This window comes from Etheostoma cragini, chromosome 8 (genome assembly GCF_013103735.1).
Source record: "Etheostoma cragini isolate CJK2018 chromosome 8, CSU_Ecrag_1.0, whole genome shotgun sequence".
Taxonomy (NCBI): Eukaryota; Metazoa; Chordata; class Actinopteri; order Perciformes; family Percidae; genus Etheostoma; species Etheostoma cragini.
In genome coordinates, this window is record NC_048414.1 from 18,519,493 (window position 1) to 18,540,780 (window position 21,288).

General features: G+C 40.3%; 1 protein-coding gene across 3 annotated transcripts; it reads left to right on the plus strand.

The window, feature by feature from the left end:
- The first annotated feature begins 5,850 nt into the window (after positions 1 to 5,850).
- Positions 5,851 to 13,692, plus strand: si:dkey-246g23.4 (uncharacterized protein LOC559426 homolog). Of its 3 annotated transcripts, XM_034879254.1 has the most exons (6): positions 5,851 to 5,986; positions 6,632 to 6,889; positions 8,649 to 8,792; positions 8,878 to 9,587; positions 10,049 to 10,289; positions 13,405 to 13,607. In XM_034879254.1, the coding sequence occupies exons 2-6, from the start codon at positions 6,640 to 6,642 to the stop codon at positions 13,605 to 13,607; spliced, it is 1,548 nt and encodes a 515-aa protein (XP_034735145.1). In that variant the 5' UTR covers positions 5,851 to 5,986; positions 6,632 to 6,639. The 3 variants fall into 3 exon arrangements, with proteins under 3 accessions (XP_034735145.1, XP_034735147.1, XP_034735148.1); XM_034879256.1 differs by lacking the exon at positions 5,851 to 5,986 and having other exon boundaries at positions 6,640 to 6,889; positions 13,405 to 13,692; XM_034879257.1 differs by lacking the exons at positions 5,851 to 5,986; positions 6,632 to 6,889 and adding an exon at positions 7,627 to 8,046 and having other exon boundaries at positions 13,405 to 13,692.
- The last annotated feature ends 7,596 nt before the right edge of the window (positions 13,693 to 21,288 follow it).

Here is a 21,288-nt window from a genome sequence, read left to right on the forward strand (position 1 = left end):
GAGAAAACAGAACGTGAAAGGTGCCGAGGGCCAGTTTTACAGAACCTGACTAGCCTAAAAATTAGCTCACAAAAACATCTTTAAGCAGTCCCTAGCTCTGAGCCAGCTGTGCAGGGTTTACAACCTCACAGTTTTTCTGATTAAATCATGAGAGGCCATTTTCTTTTATGAATGAATATGTATTATGGCTTTAAAAACACAGTTCTAACTGTTTCTGGATAGCTAAAAGGACATAGTCATTGTATGCAACCTGATGAGGAAAACAGAGCACCAAACTAAATTAAAGTTGCAGTTGCACCGGCAATGCTTACACAGAACAGCCAATAGGAACGCTCTCTCTCTTTCTCTCTCTCTCTCTCTCTCTCTGAGATGACCTGTGATTGACCAAAGTCTCCCGTCACGGCTAGATTATCCAAATCCTGGAAACAGAGGCGAGAGGAGGTGATTAAATCTAGTTTTCTCTCAGACCAATGATGCTGAAAGATTATTATGAAATGTTTGCCCAACAACACCAAAGTCAAGTGCCTATACCACCGCTTGCTGAGGTGTGTGTGTGTGTGTGTGTGTGCGTGTGTGTGTGCGTGTGTGTCATGATTCCTGCAGGATCTGAGATAAGACTTGTCTTTTATCATAGGCAAACACATTGAAATGACTAGTTATAAACTGTTGCAGGACCTTTGGCACCACCACTAATTAGAAAGCTGGCCAGTCGATCACAGCGCACTCCCTCCCGGTGTGGTTACCACTGCATTGTTCTTTCATGATGACCTTGGCTCATCCCACAATCAAGTGTCTGATTGCATCACACACACACACACACACACACAACTGGCTTTTTAGCTTTTTCAGAAATTACTGAATAGTGTGTGAGTAGCCGTTGGGCACATTTAGGGTGTATCACTCTGTAGTGACCTCTCCATCAGCTCTGCAAAGTTAATTTAGAATTATCTATTTTACACATTAGTTGTGCCTTATTTGACAGTATTGTGGAAATTAGACCCTCATCAGTATCGGGAACTACACAGACAACCAAGACCATCTCTACGTCTATCTCTACAGAGAGGGGGCACATGTCTGTGATCATCTCTGCTGGGCATCCCGATAGCCAGTGTGCAGGCGGGAGCTGTGTGTCATTCTGCTGAGCCTTTCAACCAGGTGACTCTTTTTCTGTGTGGCGACCTGACGGACACATTCTGCATCATGCACAGGTTGTGATAACATTTCACTAGAGTTGTTCCTCCTACATTTTCATGTGACAAACTGAAAAACTTGTTGCTTTGTGCTGCTCACATCCACAAATCGGTCTCGTCGTAAATACAAATCTGACACCTCACCAGTCACTACTAATCGCATGACTAGAGGCCAGTGTTTCTTCAGTTGAGTGGCTTTTCATTATGACTAAAAGCTGTTTATTTTCCTTTTCTTTCAAAATGAGGCTTATTTTGAGCCCCATATTGACTTTATAAAAGGTTGAACAACTTCTAACATAATCAGCACTTGATAACTACGAAAATAGAGCCACGTCTGTTTCCTTTACAGACATAGAGCATGTATTTCAGAGTCATTGCATCACTAACTTGCTGAATTGCTGAAGTTTTTAGAATTTAAAAAACATGCAATAAACAACAACAAAGGTTTAGTCAGCTATGTTTCTTCAAAAATTGGTATGTTGAAATACTCAGAAATAACATTGTTTTTTTGTCTTCTTTTTATAGCACATCCTTGAAAAATACTCATTAATGAAGGCAATACTGCCAACGTGATTGTGCAACATGAACCCTGATACAAATTTAATGATCTTGGGTAAGACCAGCACTACGTTGTCTTGCCTTGACATGCTGCATACATTAAGAACTGAGACATGGATATGAAAGACAGGCAGTGTAACAGTATTTCTTTAAGGCTTATGTGGTGACCTTTAGGAGCAGCCTGTAGAGACAAACAAGTCCCTGCTACAGCAACATGAAAAGACATGTATGAAAGACCGGCAGTGTAACAGTATTTCTTTAAGGCTTATGTGGTGACCTTTAGGAGCAGCCTGTAGAGACAAACACGTCCCTGCTACAGCAACAATACAGACATGAAACCAAAAACAGAGAAACAAGTGAATAAGACAAACAAAACCAATTCAGTTCCCTCTGGAAACACAGCTAACACTTCCCTCTGTCCCCCTACTATGTCAGGCCTCTCCAGCACTTACATTTATTATTCAGAGGGCGTTCCTCTGCATCTATTCCATTGATCTGGCATTCCTAGTCATCCCCACCATGGATTCATAATTTATCACCCACGGCTATAAATCTTTCATTGTTTTTAGAACACCCATTGGGGATGTATTATTCAATGATCTGTGCACCAAAAGCAAGCTTTTTCCATGAAACTAAAATTACACTTCTGCAAAAGGCATGTACAAGTCTTCCCCTGATACCATGTCACACAAAACTATCCTGGAGATCTAGGCCCTTCTGAATTACTGTCTGGGTGCTGGACTGGACCGGCTTTGCAGAAGGAGAAGATTTATTCTTTTATCCCTCCATCTGTGTGTGTCTTTCTGTGTGTGTGTGTGTGTGCGCACGCGTGCGTGTCTACAGTATCTGTCTGTCTTTCTGTCCTAACTAATTAAAGCTAAAAGTGTGAGTGGAACAACATAAACAGTTACAAGTAAAAGCATCAAAATGTGCTGAATAGAACATGAATTCATGATGTTGGATGATTGTTTTGTATGACAGTGCACATGTCCAAGTTTATATATTGGTATGGAAATATTACAAAATAACAAAAATAGAACAATTATCCTCAGTTAAATTGGTTAGTGTTGTGCTGGCAGTTCCAGAAGGTCTAATGTGATCATAAGGCCTTAAATAAGAATTAGTTATTAAACCAAGACTAAAACACGTTTTTTTGCCATGTCTGCTAGACAGAGACTGCTGACTCAGCAGCCCACCGAAACTTGGCCCAAACATCACTTGGATTTGTAAAGAAGCTTGTCCCCAGTATTGCTCAGACACATCCCAAGCCTTGGCACTGTGCCTCTTTAGTGAATGTAAAGCCCATAAAAAGCTGAATTAATAGTTTGCAAGACTTTATTGGCAGGCTGTACCACTGAGAGGCAGTCAAAGGTAATTTAGGAGACATTTGTCTTAGCTGTTAGTGTGGGAAATTGAAGCCATCTGACTGTAAAAAGTCTCACATTTTAGATAACGTCCATCTTACTCTGTTTGTAAATGAGTCAATGTTAAAGAAAAATGAATCTGAGCATGCCAGTTTACAGCCTTTGAAAATATTCAAAATGCATCTCATCTCTCTCAAAGCACAGGAACATTTGGTGATAATGGTGGGGATGCGTACCTATCGGATTTTGTCATGAGTCATTTTTTACCCACCACTTTCTTTGAAAACCTCAAGCTCAATTTAGTTTGAAAAAAATAAAGTTCATAATGTCATCCTTTGAGCAACAGATGCCAACAAATCCACAAAAATCTCTATCCCCACAGGGCAGGCACAGACACAGCTGTTCTGCTGCTGCGCTGGCTACACGCAGACTGATGTCACCTCATGTCATCATCAACATGGAATCTGGATACATGAAACAGAACTTAGTGGCTCATATGTCTAATGCTTTTTGAAAACTTAAAGGTGCCCGGCCACACTATTTTGTTACTTTGTGGTAATGTCTGAAGTTCTACCATGGAGTCTGTAACATTTTCTGTGGGAAAGAATGCCTTTGTTCAAGCCATTCTAATGTGGTATAGAAAGCCTGGAGGAAGATTCCGCTTGATGAGCTAAGCTCTGATTGACTCTGATTGGCTAACAGCTAGCCAACGAGAGACTGGCTATCAGCATCCACTACCCAGTGCAACTGGGCAGGCTTGTGACTAGTAATGATCTGATTGAGCAGGTAGCAGTTCGTTTTCACATTCACGACATAACAGAAACACACATGGAACCAAGATATTTTTAAAAAGTTCTTTTGTTGCAGGGCACCTTTAAGTCTTTCTTCTTCATAAAACATGTTGGACGCCATCACATTTTTGTATACATTTTTATTCATTTACATTAGTAAGCTACGGGACAGTGTCTTTCAAAACATGATTTTCACAGCATTTCTTAGTTATATCATGACCATTACACAGCATCATGTCTGGGCTTCGTCCCATTTTTACCTTATTTTATTATTTTTTTGCTCACTGAAAGCATGTACTTTGAGAACCTTGCTGATTTTGCTTTGGTTTGTGAAACTTGACACACTAATCACCAGAGGATTCATTTTATCTGCCTGTGAGGCATTGGATCATATGCTTATTACATATTAAAGGACTTGCTGGGCACCCCGCTGTGTTGACTTGCCCCATGCAGATCATTGTCTCGGTTGTCTGAGCCTGTAGATTGATCTCTGCATTAAGGTGTTCATCATGTGCCAATTACTATTGTCTGACTTAATTCTTTATTTTTATGGAAATGTCAGCACTTCACAAAAGTTGCAATGTCTTCCTATAGAATATTTTTTTAAATTAAAGGAAACTTGTTTTAGGAAGAATAAAACCACTCTGGGCCATTTAACCAATACAGTACACAATATTTATGTGATCTGTTTAAATTAGCTGGATTCATGGTTCAACATAATTTGCTCTTATCAGTGTATTGCCACGTGTACTTCGTCCATAGCAATCCCAACAGATTGGTTCCAAAAGTCCCAGTTAGATAATAAATGCTGTCAACATATTCTTTGTAAATCTTTACAATCATTCCCTAAAAGATCCATGCAGCCCGGCCCTATTGCACGATCCAAATTTGCCTTTAAACCTTGTCATTTCAAGTTTGTAGCTTGCTTGCTTGAAGTTTGTTGTTGTTTCCTGAAACAATGAGATTTTGAGAACGGCAACACACAGAGAGCGGAAACTGAGAAATGTCAAAGAGGTGGGCTTAGGGCTGTGTTAAGAGACATCAAGGTCTTGTCTTTTCTTTTCCATTCCCTACACCAAAAACATGACAGCATGTGATTGGATAGCCAACAGCCAGTACCGGAAGTAAGAATACAATAAAATTTGGAGTGAAAGTCATAAAATTGTAACCGTCATTGGTAGACTTGACATGACTAAAAGATTGTATATGCTCATAGATGCCAAAAGTTCATGGGGCCCCAACCTTGCTTTGAGATAAACCTCTTTTATTTGCAATGTCTTGGATAAGTACTAAATCCCACAAAAGTCCATTAAAGCCTTTGCTGTTGTACTGGGTAGGGTACTGGAACGTTACTGGCTACTGTTGTCGGATTGGAAGTTTTTCCAAGAGGCTCTTTTGCGATTGGTACGCTGTGGGATATGGAATGACCAGTTCCTTCGCTCAGAAATGAAAATAAGTACACGGTCTTGTACTTTAGACTTTTTGAGGATTTTCTGTTTGTTTTTTCACTCAAAATGATATGTTGTATGTTTATGAGTCACGTCATAGCATTAATTTTGAGGGTTAGCCGGTGATCAAAGACTTTTTTTTTTTCAAAATTAAAAATTAAAGGCAAAGTTTTACAGATATGATTATCTAGGCATACCTGTCAGTAGAGTCTGTTTGAAGAACAAAACTGATTTAAAATTTCTCTCCTCTAAACTCTCCTTTGTAGTACAAAAACAATGATGATCCATTATGTATTCTCCTCGAATCATCGGCTGGTGAGGATGCTGACTATTTGCATCTGCTTAAAACGTTATCAGGCGATTGAATGTGTGTGTATTAAACATGACTTCAGCCTGGGATTTCACATAACAAGGCACAATCAATGTTTTACCCAAACACTAACTTTTAAACCTAGCACCCTTTAACTGGGAACGTGCTTTTTCTGCCTGATAGGCATGTTGCACTTTATGCTGTGTAAGTGACACCACCACCACTCCTGCATGTGACAAGGAAAGCGGGCCAAGCTATCCGGTTATGAAACCACACAAATCCACGGGTGGCCTGCAGCATTATGGCTTCACTTTGACCACAGCAGGTATGGTAGAAATGTAATATTACATATAATGTTATCTGTGTGAATTTTATAGTGAATTTTGTTGTAATCCAACTTGGCTTGCATTGTGAGCTTTTAAGGTCATGATCCAGATTTGGGACCTCTTTCAGTCTAATCACACATGACGTAGGAAATCTCTATAATTAAAATGTAAAAAAAATCCTTAGTAAACAGGATCTTATGCGGTTTATGAAGCTCCATTATTGTTATTATTATGTGTGTTATGTATTTAAATCCTGTCCTCCATTAATGGTAAATCTTTTCTGCTGTCACAACACACACACACACATAGGCACACACGGGCACACACACACACACACACACATACACACACACACACACACACACACACACTAAGTATGTTGTTGCACTCACTCTGGATGGCATTCTCTGAGTCTTGAGCACTGCTCCACTATGGTACAACTTCCTCAGTGAATGTAGATGTCACTGTTGACACAAGGAGCCTTTTAGCATTAAACACTTAGTGTGACCCCACGTTCATACTTATGTCTGTATGTGACTTATTTTTTCACTTCCTAACTGAGGTGACTTTAAAGGAAGAGTGAAATACTACAAAATCTGTCTACAGAGGGCTGAAAAATAACACCCATGTGTTCTTTTTCCCAGACATTTGAATGTGGCAGTACAACATGGACTCCCCAGTGATGACTCAGAAGGCGAGGGTAGTTGTTGCACCAGCAGCAGCCCCTGATGGTGGCTACGCCCGGTTCATCCTGCTCTCCTGCTTCCTGGTCTTTGGCCTGACCTATGGGGTCATCAAGGTCTTTGGTGTATTCTACGTTGAGATACACAGACACTTTGAAACCACAGCAACAGGAACATCTTGGATTACCTCTATTGCCGTGGCCACCCTTCACTTCTTGGGTGATTATCACAATCTTTTTTTTACTACAGTGCGAAGTGATATGAAATCTCTGTGCTCATGATCAAAGTACACTGTAGGATTTCAAAATTCCATCCTCTTTTTTACCTTGATGACACATCTTTTAAAAGACTGAATGAACACTTTTAAGGTTCTGACCACCAGTAACTAATAGGAAAATACAATAAGAAGACTTTTTGGTTTTCAAAATAAGTGTGTGTGTGTGTAAAATAAATGTATAGTGGATCAGTTTATTTGCTGCAAACAACACTTAAAGGGAAGTTATTGTGATTGTCAAACGTATCTCTATCTATCTGATTATGGAAGATGTTTTGTGAAAAAAGCATGCAGTTATTTTCGATGGTCTCTGTGTCTCTGGGGCTCAGCTGGCCACAACCATAAAATCCCCTCTACTTCCGTCCTCCAATCATGTCACTGGAGGACAGAAGAACTACAAGATGCCACTTAGGAAAATAAGCTTCTTGTTGTCTTGGTGCAGTTTCTAAAAGTGGAAAATGTCATCCCAAAATATGAGTGCAGAGAATATTTTGGACAAGGATACATTTTACAGCATGTTGGCATCTGACAGTGTTTTGGCTCATTCAGATATTTAGTTGCATTTATTCAAACCAGAGTACATGGCCAAAGAAATGCAGCAGAGAAAGGCAGCAGCTGTTCCATCTGCCCTGCAAGAGGATGGAACCTGAGCCACACGGCAGACTGACACAGACTGGTCATGCCATTGCTAAAGTTGCCCTTCAAACCAACAGACACAGAATAATTCCGCAATGAAAGTCAGCGTGGGCAGTTTTCGGCATGTTTTTGCAGGATACTGTTGCCATGACAGCTTTCATGGGGATGTATGCATTATTGCAAGTTTGCTTGGACAGAGGTTTTGCTGGATACCTTCTTTAGGATCCCAGAGATGAACTGAAAATGACAAACAAAGGCCAGTAGGGCAATTTTGGAAGGCTTTTGTCTGAAGAAGTAACGAGAGCCACCAACGAGCCACTGTTAACCGGGTGGCTGCAGCCGGGACAGCAGAGGGAGACCACAGGGAAATACAGCATATTTTTTAGTCTGTGAATTAATTGGGATTTATTCAGACAAAAAAAGGATGATTGTTGGAACAGTAAAAAGACAAACTAAGGCGTATTTGGTGAGTTTTATGTACTTTCTGTCCCGTTTGAATGAAGTCTGTGTTTTGATATAAATTAATTCAAATTGATTTGAATTAAAAGGTAATTCCTCTCGTCTTGGTTTGGTGAAAGAGACAAACACAAAGTCAAAAAGTGGACAGTTGTAGTTTTTGTTAAGGTGTAAGAATATTACCTTTCATGACATTTTGTGAGTTGATTTTGTCAACCAAGAGCTACTTAAATTGCTAGAGGGCAATGCATCCTGGTAGATGTAGGCACAGCTGCCACTGCTCCGCAAGCAGAGGAACTCACTTTCTCAGTCGAAAGGGCACAAACTTGGGAATTTGTTTCTTCAGTGGACTACACATACCATTAGACTGATTGTACATTCCCAGTAAAGGTGCAGAATGTTCCCTTTAAACTTCTTTTGTGATTTAGTTTAATGTCTATTTTCACTGAGAATGTTATTGAAACAGGATTATATTGTAAGAGAACATATTTATTGAAGTGCATAAACCTTCTGCATTCTATAGTACTGTATACTGGAAGGTTGTTTCCCACAAACAATTACTGTATGTGTCCTAAAAGTATTACATGTCATTTTTCCTGTGTCCCTCTACAGCTCCTGTAGCATCTGCTTTGAGTGCTCGCTACAGCCATCGCTCTGTAGTAATGATGGGAGGACTGATGTGCGGTGTAGGAGTTGTGTTTGGGTCTTTTGCTCGTAACCTGAATGAACTCTACTTGACAGTGGGGTTGCTGAATGGTTAGGGATTTAAAGCAAATAAACACACACAATGCAAACTCAAATACACACAAAACATGATATTCACTGGTTTCTTCTGCTGCAGGTCTAGGCTATGCAATGACTTGGCCTCCTACAGTGACCATGCTGGGCTTGTACTTTGAGAAGAGGCGCCCAGTGGCAAACGCCTTGGCCAGCTCTGGAGAGTGCATCCTTACCTTTGTCCTCACACCCCTATTCCAGTTATTGATTGACAGCTACTCCTGGAGGGGTGCTTTGCTAATCCTGGGGGGTCTGCAGTTTAACCTCTGTGTGTGTGGGATGTTGCTGAGGCCCCTAAAGACCACAAAATACGTGATATGTGAGGACAAAGCTGAGGAAGAAGGCTTGTCCCTGGAATTGCTACCAAAGGACGACTTGGAGCAGAGTAAACCAATGTTGCTAGATGCAGAGGAGCCGAGAGTATCTGATCATGGGACAATAAAGGATTTTCTTGAGGACCCTGAAGAAATACCCAATTCGACCATGAAAGTACAAGACTCAAACTACAGGACTAAGAGGGCTGAACTAAGGACAAAAATCCTTCGCTACGTAGACTATACCCTCATCACCAATGCAAAATTTATGGTTTACTCAATGTTTGGGGTGTTTGCTGCACTGGGTTTCTTTGCCCCAGCTCTGTTCCTGATTCCATATGCTCGTAGTAAGGGGATTGAGGAGTACGAGGCAGCAGCACTCATGTCCATCTCTGCAGTGTTGGACCTGTTTGGAAGAGTTTTCTTTGGCTGGTTGGCAAACTTGAGACTGGTGGAGATGGTATGTTCAGTTTGGTAGTTAACCACAGTAATACATTTTTTTTAAATCATCATATTTGAAAGCAATGGTATGGCCAAGTATCTAGGGTCAAAGAAAAGGTTTGACATTTTGGTGCACTCACTAGACTTTGTCTGGCAACCTTACAGTGATTACAAAACTCCAGGACTCCGAGAAATAGTCCAGTACATATGCAGTGGGCTAGCTGTTTTCCCTGTTTGCAGTTCCTTTGCTTAGCTAAGCTAACCAGCTGCTGGTTGTAACATCATTTTAAGTGTAAACACATGATAGTGGCATCAATGTTTTAATCCAACGGAAAAGAAAGCAAAAGACTTTCCCAAAATGTTGAACTATTCCTTTAAAGAAGCAATGTCCTGCCTGTATGACAAAAGTGCATAATGTGGAGGCGACTGTACGTGCAAACGCTGATGCACATATCTTTCTCCTGTCTCTGTTCCTACCAGGTGCTGCAGCTGACAGCAACAATGATTCTGTTGGGTACTGTATTACTCCTCTGTCCCCTGGCCTCTTCTTACTTAGAGCTGGCTGCTTTCAGCGCAGCTTATGGCCTGATGTACGGTGCTGCGGTCGCAATCCACATCACCATGCTGGCTGAGATTGTGGGCGTCAACAGGCTTGGAAGTGCGCTGGGGTTCTTCTTGCTCATACGCAGTAGCGGAGGCCTGCTTGGACCGCCCATTGCTGGTGAGTGTAAAAATATGCTTTGATTGATAACTGCAAGAACACAGTGTGCCCAACTGTGCATATCAAAGAGAAATTGCTTTTTAACTTTAAGTTGTTGCTGTAAAATTCCCTGTGATCTGTTCCACCATGCTAACTGGCTCCCAGCTCGATATAAACAAGAAGCTGCACAGAGTGGAATAGAATTCTACTTCATTTACTGTATGTTAACATTTCCCTTAGCTAAGGAAAAAAACTCTAATCATTAACTCAAGGTTACAGTGTCTGTCATTTTCCTGAGCCTATTCTTCCAGCACATTAAATCTCACACAATGGATGTGCTTATACACCTTTCTCCATTGTAACCACACTTAAGCTTATTCAGCCAAAATTAGATTTTTTTACCTTCATGACATGCAGCACCACCCTTCAGATAATCAGCTATTTTGTCGTCCGGTCCATACCACAGGATTTGAGGTTTTTATTCAGAGAGCAACTGTGAAAATATTACAACATCATGATACTTTATGGTTGTGTTAATTTCGTGGCTGATTGCTTCTCAATGATTCGTTTTCCCTCCTTTAAATGGAGTTTCTTCCCCATTGACCTTCCAGTCTGCTACTTCTGACATTTTTCCAGATTCATACACCGTGTCCTACGGAACATGAGAATAATTGTAATAGTAAAATGGCATAACAAGGAGTAGATAAAAAGAAAACTTATGGCAAAAAAAGGTTTTTTTTCATAAGACTTGTTTTTAAAACTGTGACTTAAGCAATAACTGACGCACATAACAATATTTGTAATCCAAACTAACAACCAGTTAGCACAGCAGCAGACACAGCAACAAGAACATTGGCATTTATTTGAAATTGTGTTTTGTGACACAGGTCTAATATTCACTCTCCTTCTTCTATTATGAGAATGTCTCTTCAAGTAAACTGAAATGACCCTGGCACTCACATCAAGTATGATAAATCTTGTTTTCAAGATCTTTCTGTACAAACGAAACTGCAGCCCACCCACAACTCCGTCCGGCAAACCAGTGAGCATTTGAACCCAATTACTGAGCTTATTATCCATTTTCACACACAACTCTAAACAATGGCAGTTAATACGGCCTGAAAAACACCCTGCTTGGCTTTGGCACCCAGGCACAGCAACCCCTGCCAGAAAGTGTCCTGCCTCTAAGCTCAGCCAGCAGTAAATCAGATGGGGGGAAACCTCTCCAGCAACGTGGTAAAAACACAGTCCCGTTATTGTAGTTTGGATTCATCTGATGGTATTTATGGATCTTTAAGAAGGTTGTTAGTGTAGCAAAAACAGGGACTGAGAGTGATTTGATAACTGAAGTTGGGCAAGCTGCTATTATTCACTCAGGATGTAGATGTAGAAGAACTTGGACTTTCAATTTTAGACTGTATATATTTTAATAATAAATTAAGTGTGTCCATTTTCACTGGCCTGATGTGTGAGGAAAATGCAGAATAACAACAACAAAAACTTCTCATTACCCCTTCATTGCTCATTTTCACGTTAATATCTGCATTACTCTCTGCTTACTGTAACAAGATACCGAAAAGCTCCTAATTTGGATTGAAACAAAACTAACAATCAATCAAAACATACAATACATACAATTCCAGTGAAATGTCATCACAGCTACTTCGACTTGTGCATGATTCATGAAACAGAATGTGGCCGCCAGATTGGCACGTAGAAAAAGAGTCACCCGCCACTTGAGGATTTAGCCAAGTCCCAGCGAAAGGACACACAGCTCCCGACATACCGATGGAAATCGAAGAAGGCACCGAGGCCCCTCAGCTCACCGTCTGACCCCTGCACACTTGTTAACAGGATGCCCAGCAGGAGAGATCACAGCAGGTGTTCAATTCCTCCATACTTGCCTCGGTGCCCACTCTCTGTGCAGATGGAAATGGATCCAGAAATTATCTTACTTGTCCAAGTAGTTGGGATTGCAGCCATAGGTTGTAGCTAACTTCTCCTTATACTCTGTGTTCACTCTGATGTTTACATCTGAAAAACTAAAGACTGCTGAGTTGGTTTCCCTGATTAGAACGCAGAAATGGTCCTGCTAGCTTAAGCTCATCTTCTGAACCTTTTCCTCAGTGTTTACCTGATGTTTACAATGTCTGAACTTGACCTGCCAGCTGTCTAGCTAGCCCAGGCTAGCAGAATCGGCATGAGGTAGCAGAGTCAGCAGAAGACTGGGAAGTTTTTTTCCCAACCCTGATGAGCATGGGCGTCAGTTCGATTTGAAATGTGCATTCTGAAGTTCATTTTCAGAAGTATTTAGTTCATAATGCATTCATTTTTCTCTTTCGCTTTTGTGGATTTGGTGACATCTGTCGCTCATGAATTATGTGTCGTGGACTTATTTTTTTTTTACTTTTTAACTATATTGAGCTCAAGGTTTTCAACAAAAGCAATGGGTACAAAATTACTCATGACGAAATCTGATAGGGACGCGTACCCACCACCCCCACCGAAATCGATGCCTATGCTGATGAGTGACTAATAGCCACATGCTATAACCTTCTAATGTCAAGCACATAATGCACATAAAAGATAAGTTATGTTTGTAAAGTAGACAATTCAGCATACATTTTATTTATTATGGAATTCTACGAAAGCCCATGTAAATGTAAAATTTCAGATAATGCTAAAGGCTGACACTAACCTCAAATAAAGCAAAAGAGCTGATTAAAGTGAAGGTGGTGTCCTAATTATATCTTAACGTGGTCCAACTTATCTTCTGCACCGGTCAGTACTTTGAAAACCAAGGCGTTAATGGAAGTTAAGATTTATCAAAGCGCTCTATTTATAAAAGTTCCCTTCACGGGACGAAGGCACTGGCATTGCCGCCTTAGGAAAATATGAGTCTTCATGCAATTCTCTCTTCCTTATCCCTTCCTTAGTCTTTTGACTCTTTCAGAACTATTTGTCATTAAATAAAGCCAAAATGATTCCATAACTGTAAGTTCTTGGTGTTTGGCCAGCATGGGTGCATTCCAAACAGAATGAATGTTGACATTTGACTAAAATATTGTGATTTATTATTTTTTTTAATGGCTGTGTAAAAGCTGCAAATCATTCAAACACACACTTCTTCCTTTAGGGTTCTTTATTGACAAGATGAGTGATTACGGAACAGGTTTCCTCATGGCGGGAGTGTCTCTCATCGTCTCTGCTCTGTTCCTGCTCATCCTCCATCAGATGAACCGCAGAGGTCGGGGGTCGTCCACCAACAACCACCATATGGACACAGACAACATCAAACAAAGCTTCAGCGATGAAGCCAAAGAGCTAAATGTGACATAAATAAAGGAAATATGGTTTCTGTTGCTGATAGGCTGAAGGCAGAATGGTCCTGTTCATTATCAGTGGACAAGCACTGAAGAAAAAGAAATGTAACTAAAGCACAATCAAGTGAAATCCCATTGTACAAGCATAAGGGACTGTACAAAATGATTAGAGGCTGGTGGAAAGGGGGGGGGGGGGGGGGGGGGGGGGGGGGGGGGGGGGGGGATTCAAAGCAGGCGTCATTATTATTATTATTTTTTAATGATACTGATGGGATCACAGCTTCCTTAATGTATTTCACATTGCATTTAAAAGCAACTTCGCTTATCCGTAAATCAAGAGCTGACTGGTTGTGTAAGCAGTCTTGTTTTAAACGTAGAGAGTGGCTGGAACACTCTCTACATTCTTTCTGAACTTTAAACTTTGGAAAAAATGTTTGAAGTTACGAAATTCCTCCTTAAGAGGATCACAGCAGTTCCCACCTCCCTGTTCTTTTATACAAAATGTATGTTATTGCATATGTAATGCATCAAGTTTTTTTCCACAAACATTTCTATTACTGATGTTGTTTAATGTGTGTATTGGTCGGTTTTTTACTGTGAAAAGTAATTTTTTATTACGATAGTCAAAGTATTTGGGTACTTCATCTTACATTTTTTATTCCTTTTTAAGTTTTTGTTTTTGAAAGAGATTTACTGTACATTAAATTATGTTATTGTTGGTTTTGCAGTATTTACTAATTGAAAGGGCAAATAATAATGATAATGCGGGAGTAAGTGTTTTTGTTTTTAGATTTATTTTTTATTGAATATTCAGTACAACTGATCAGGCACATCAATTTGTGAGTAATATAAGAAAAAGCAAATACATAAAATAGGGGGAACGGGGAAAACTCCTGTGGGAAAAGGTGATGATAGCCAAAAGAAAATAGAAATAAAAATACATTTCAAGTCAATGCTTTATCCCCTGAGTCCAAGCTGTGAACCAATGTTGGGTCTTGTTTTTTTTAAACGTGACACACAAAGTTTAACCTTTCTCCCTTTACCTCTCACGTCAGCTGGATTCTCAAGTATCACACAAAAATCCATCTTGTCAGGCTTCAAATCAAGTGTTTGTGTCTGAACTGTCAGCTCACAACAAGTCATCGTCTGGCAAGGCGCCAATGGCAGCTACACTCATGGTTTAGGTGTGTGTGACAGAATAGACAGATGGTTCATCCAATCACCTGCCAGGTTTTCTTTTTTTTTTTAAGTGCCGGCCTTCTTCCAATGAGTTTCCAACAACGGCTTCTAAGATGTTTCTGTGTAACAAGGTTCAGGTTACTCCTCCCTACCCCAGTGATTTATGTACAGTCCCTACAGTGTTAATATTGATTTTAATATTGAAGTCACTTCTTGAAATGCACTAAACTGTAGTAACATAAAAAACTGCAGAACCAGTTTATTTATGTCAGGAATGTGTCAATCGTAGATTCTAATAATTTTTTATTGATTTTGATCAAAGTCACAAGTTCACAAATTGATTCTAAAAGCAAATGAATGTGTTTTGCATACAGTATACTATCTTAAAGTCATACTTTGTTATTGAATGTGTCCTTTATTGTAGTAGAGTTCTGTATGGGTGAATGGTGGGTTACAGAGTGAAAATGGGACTGTGGCACCCTCCAGTGAGAAACTACTGATATTGCATTTGCAACCATCACAACTGAAGAACTTAACTGAAAATTGCAGATGTACACAAACATTATACCCAAACATTACTACATTGATTTTACGGATGTAGACCAAACAACCAAATTACAGTAAATTGCATCAGTTGTTTGATTCAGAACTCAAACTGACTGTAGTATCCTTTGCTGCTGTAAGTAAATGTGAAGCATGCTCTCATTACAGTAGCTTACAAGCAAGCAATTGCTAAATTGCACATGTGGAAAAAACAAAAAGTTCCAAATTGTTCAATGAATTTCTTTCCAAGTTTAATCCCAATGCAGCCTGAAACCAGGTGAGAAACGCTTTCCTTCATTTTCTTCCACTGCTGCAGAATGTTTGGCAACCATCAAGAAAACTAGCTTTCATAACCCAAAACCAACAAGAGGCACAAGGTAAACATCTTCAACCTTGTCTATGTGCAATACAACACATAAATAAACATGTCCCTTTGCATAAATCTGCAATAACAAACTCCAAACCAAGGTTTACAAACAGTGGCCCACACTGATATCACACACACACACACAGACACACACCGGAGGAAAGAGACTGCAGAAAAGAAAACTGCCACAACAAGAGAGCTGGTCACAAAATACCACAAGCCTTTGATCTGCCAGACAGGAACAAAGACATAATCCATGTTTCATAGAAACTCTACATGAAAACCAAACACAATGACACACAGACACAGACACACAGACACACATACACACACGCACACACACACACTCACGTTTCTTGCCATGGTTGGCTGCCAGAGAGAGAGGCCACCTATTATCAGCGAAAGGCAGACTCTCTGTTAAAAAATGGTCAGTGAACCTAAAATCTCTTTGCTGTGATATAATCCTTTCATTGAAAACCCCTTATTACACGCTGTCTGTATGACACACATTAGCACTATCATGTCTAACTGGGCTACAGACAGTGAGGAGTTAAGACCCTGTCCTGTGATATATTAAGACGTGTTTATTGATTGAGCTGATAAAATAATAAATGTCCTTATACTGACTACAATTTCACAATTGATGTTCCTTTTTGACCTTGCAATATGTGTAATTTTTCACCCCACAATCCACTGTGTGACCCTTTCAACATCAACTCCAATAAAGTAAAAAAAAATGATAATGATAATGATAATGATACAGGAATTAAAAAGTCATGTTGGGGCATGGCTGTTACCTTCTCACTGATTAGAAGGTGGTATGACAACTGATTATCTACAGGGCGTTTAGCTTGATGATCTTTTTTAGTGACACACCACCTCCACCACAGGTAGAAGTGCATGCTGAAACATGGACAATTTGGTGCCCTGTTGCTGATCTGAGATGTCCTGAGGTGATCCTCATTTGGAAAAATATGTTTTAGATGACTTTTCAGATTGGACTTCATAATCAAAAAATCCATAGCTTCAGCCTCCAAAACATTGCCAATAAATAACGTGCAGAGATGAATATATCACAGGTTTACTGTGTCAACTACTGTCATGTTGTCAGTTTGCAAGATTTTGGCGATTTAAGCAATACAAGCCTAAAAAGACTTAAGTAGTGAGATGGTTCAGCAGTCAGGTGAACTTCTCTTTGTCTGTTGTCAATCATCCCTTATACCCTTCTTTCTCCTTTTATCGACCCATCTGCATTACTTCTGTTCTCCAGCTTTTTGTTTGATTCTCTTTCCCCCTTGATCATCTCTTATTTTTCCATCAGCTGGTGCCAGCCCACATGTTCCAACATCTGTCCCACTTTAACTCATCTAGGTCATTTTGTTGAGAAATGGCAGCATACACAAAAGTAAAAAAACAACAATATATCCTATTTCAGACATCGCAAATATGTGTTTTAAAAATCATGTATGCAGTGGTACATTATCGGATTACATTACAGTTTTCCATTTCTGTGTTGATGTATCTTGTTGATAGTCTAGTAAAGTGGATCCATACTGTGTGTGTGTGTGTGTGTGTGTGTGTGTGTTTTTGTGTTTTTTAGTTTCATCCCCCAAACTCAAACTCTACAAATATGACAAACACACATCCCAACACTGACTAAAACATTAAGTCATTAAGTCAGAGATTTATCTGCCTAAATGCCAGGATGCAGCTGTTGCTCGTGAATTTTTTGAATGTGAGACAGTAAAACACAGCCAAACTGATTTTTATTGGTGTTGATGTACAGCACTTCAAAGGGAGAAAATCAGTTTTGATTGAACTGCGTGAGCCAAAATGCTGTAAAGACTTGGCACAGTGCAGAATGAAATCACATGTGAGAAAAAATACAGATGTAGTGGCAACAGCTGCATCCCGGTGTTTGGGAAGATAAATCTCTGACCTAATGTTTTAGGATTGTATTCTGTGCATAAGAAGTGTTTTTAAATGTAACGTACTGCACGTGCTGAAAGGTTACAGCCTGTGAGTGCAACTTTCAATCCTCTCCAAATCCAGCAGCACAGTTAAGCCAACCAGTCACAGCCGACACCTGACCCCTCAGACTGACCTCCGACCATGTCCCACAGCCCTAATTTGAATGAATGGCTTTGACAGAATTCTACTTCATGCTTCAGCACGAACGCCCGCCAGAGTAGCATGGTCATAAACATTAAAGTGACATGAAAAGCATAAAGGCCCCGTTCACCTTGTTAGCTTGCTTTGTTGCATAGACTTGAAAATGTTAACACAATAATATTTAATTGTTAGCCGAACCAGCAGTGTGTCTGTGTGGATGGCAACTGGTGACCCGTTGGTCCTAACTCAACTACTGAATGAACTATAATGGCACTCTGAGAACGCAGACCAAGGCATGCACTCACAATGTTAACACAGTGGGAATCCTTCCAGTCTGGAACTCAACGCCCCATCTCGCAATGTTAACAAAATAAGACATATTTGGCCATTGGATTAGGATCCACGCCACACCCACATTGTATGGGTTTTTCTATAGACTGTTATATTAGTCTTAGTCAAAGCATCCGGTTTGGCAAAGTGCTGCAAATGCGGAATTGCCTTAAAGCTGCATTCTATCTGAATATCAGCAGGGGCCAACATGTGCGGTTGCAAAAGCAAGTCTGTTTCTGTAGAAGTCTATGAGAAAGTGAAACACTTCTCACTTGATTTGTTACCTCAATAAACATTTTCATAATGAGTTCATCGTCTCAATTGCTAGTTTTAAGTCTTCTGCCACCTAGAGTGATGTTCATTTTTTGAATTATGGTCTCGTTGATTTTAAAATCGTTGATAAAGCAGAGGTTGTTTTAGGGTGTGGCTATGACGTGATTGCCAGTGAAAGTGTGTAACGCAACGTGACTCCTCCCTCTCATCTAAAATTGTCACATCCGCCACAAGGTTGTGACATAACCAGGATGCCCATAACAGCAAACTCAACAACTCATAGCAGAGCTCAACAAACCAATGGGTTACATCACGCATGCTCTGTCCATTAATATTAACAGTCTATGGGTTTTCCTTGGCACATGTATCCCTGAAAACCCAACCTTCTAGGTGACAGCATCTTGTACATACGTTCAGTGCTCCCAGAGGACGTTTTCTATTTACTTTGTTGATCCTCTGACGTTTCATTGAGCACCATCATCAACATTTAAATGTCTCCAATACTTTGCTTAATGACCAAAAACTTGCAAAGGTAATGACATTCACATCTGCTCCAGCCGTACTTCTTGTTTAGTTCCAATTATATTAGCATGCTAACACGCTACACTAAACATGATCTGGTAAACATTAGCATGTTTCCAGGCTGACATTAGCATTTTGATCAAAGCATCGCTGTGCATAAACCCGACAGCGCTGCTTGTATGACTGTAGAGTCTGCTACTTCACCCTAAGAAGAACCTTCTCCACGACAAATTATGTATTCAATTGTCCACATTTAATATAGTTGAAGAATTCTATGAAGCATGACTGAATTTGAAACCTTTCAGTCACAAATGTGGTGAAACCAGAAGCAATCATGATCAATTCCAGGTGTATACACTCAGACATACAGTAGATACAATAAATGCAAACTGTATATACATATTACAACTTGTAAATGTTTCAAGTACACAGACACAGAAACCACCCACAACCAACGCGTGTTCCTAAACTTCTGTTAATCCACAAAGCTCACATATTCCCTCCAGATGCACAAGCTGGACTTCATTATGTGACATATGCCACACATATTCCCATTTGGTTTGTCTAAAATCATACTTACTGTTGGTATAATCGTCACATGTAGCTGGGGAGCTGCCCTGAACACTGAGCCAGAGTCATCTCTGGACAGCTACCAACTATCACGCCATGAATCAGACTGGAATTAATCCTAACGATTAGAAGCATGTGATGTGAAGCCCCCTGAGACTCGCAGACGCTCCACCCTGCAGAAACCAAGCAAAAATATGTCTAAGACCTCTCAGATGAAAGTATTTCTGTCCGCCTCTGAACACACTGATCACCTGACTCGATCTCTTCCTTCCTCTCTCTCTCTTTTCTGTCATTCAACTTTCCGAATTTGCATTCCGCTCTCATTCACAACTGTACTAAGGGAAGCCTTGTCCAGACTGAATGCCATGTCTGGGTCAGCTGTGGGAAAAGTTACGTCTATGGAGATACAGTACCGTGTGTGCGTGTGTGTGTGTGTGTGTGTGTGTGTGTGTGTGTGTGTGTGTGTGTGTGTGTGTGAGCGTGTGTGTCTGCACTAAGTTGTTGTATCCGTAGGCTGGAATGTGGGAATGTTTCACCCCTTATCCTCTCCATGAATGTAATTGTTTAGTTTACTTAATATTCATGTATACATTCCAGAATTAGGAAGGAGGCAGGATATGGATGATGTACGTGATAACATGTCTGGTAATATTAGCACGCTGTCTACTACTGGAAACTGTGCAGCTGAAGTTTTCCCCATTAATTATGGAAGAACTGAAGATAACTGAGGGTGTGGTACAGTTCAGTACAGTTTTACAAAAACATGACAAGATAATACAACACAGAGCTGAACATCATTCCACTCCACCAGGCCTATTTCAAATTTGCATTATTTCACATGCAAGAACAGAAGCGAGATGTAGCACAAGTAACGAAGGGGGACAGATCTTAGCAAACATTTCCAAAATATCTTAAATGCACTTCTGCACCATAATAATGTTGCTACCAATGGACAGGATCATCTCTCTATCTCTCTAGTCTCTTATATTTATTCATTAGGTCTTATCCACTATCCCTATATCTCCCCCTTTTCCTTTCTCTCGTTTTGCTCTCACTCTAACTCTTTACTCAGTCTTTTGTGTAAGTGAAGCCGGGGCCTCCCAGTGACATGAGCCCTGCTCCTGTAAAACTAATAAAGACTGAGATTTGTGCAGGGTTAGCATTCTTTCTCCCTTTCAGTGCAAGACACTGAGAATGGAGGAAGGGGAGGGGATGACGAGGGGGGAAAGGTCTGGTGGTAAGGTGGGGTGAGATAAGGGGGAGATGTCCTAGTTTGAGAGGGTGCAACTTGGGAATATGTGAAAAAGGAAGACAGAGAGGCCCCTTTCCCTGAATCACACCACATCCTTTCATTTTTTTGAGGGTCAATGCTACTAAAATCCCACTTTATCCTCTCCAAACATTATACACACATGGTGTACACACGGATATATTCAGGTGCATATCATATCATACATATCCTGTCCTGTAAGTATGGCATGTAAACACGGATGTTCAACAGTTAATAGTTAAGATTCATGCTTGAACTCTAAGCTAGCAGTCAACAAATGTTTTCAAACCCCATACTTAGCAAAGCCATTTATTTCCCCATCTACAATACCACAAGCGAGAAAAACATGTGAAGCACAGCTACAGTGTATAAAATATGCCCAACCGCACAATGACAGAACTTGCATAAAGATCACCAGATGTGCAGCGAGATGCAACTAGTGTGCAAAAGGGGGTAGGTCTCTCACACACACTACCCTAGCTAATGCTCTCCCCTCCCTTTACCCACCTCCCTACTTCACCCCTCCTCTTT

Coding starts and splice junctions, on each gene's coding strand:
- si:dkey-246g23.4 (XM_034879254.1), top strand. CDS start 6,640: ATGTGGCAGTACAACATGGACTCCCCAGTGATGACTCAGAAGGCGAGG. Junction 9,588..10,048: donor ACTTGAGACTGGTGGAGATG/GTATGTTCAGTT, acceptor TGTTCCTACCAG/GTGCTGCAGCTGACAGCAAC. Junction 10,290..13,404: donor GCTTGGACCGCCCATTGCTG/GTGAGTGTAAAA, acceptor TTCTTCCTTTAG/GGTTCTTTATTGACAAGATG.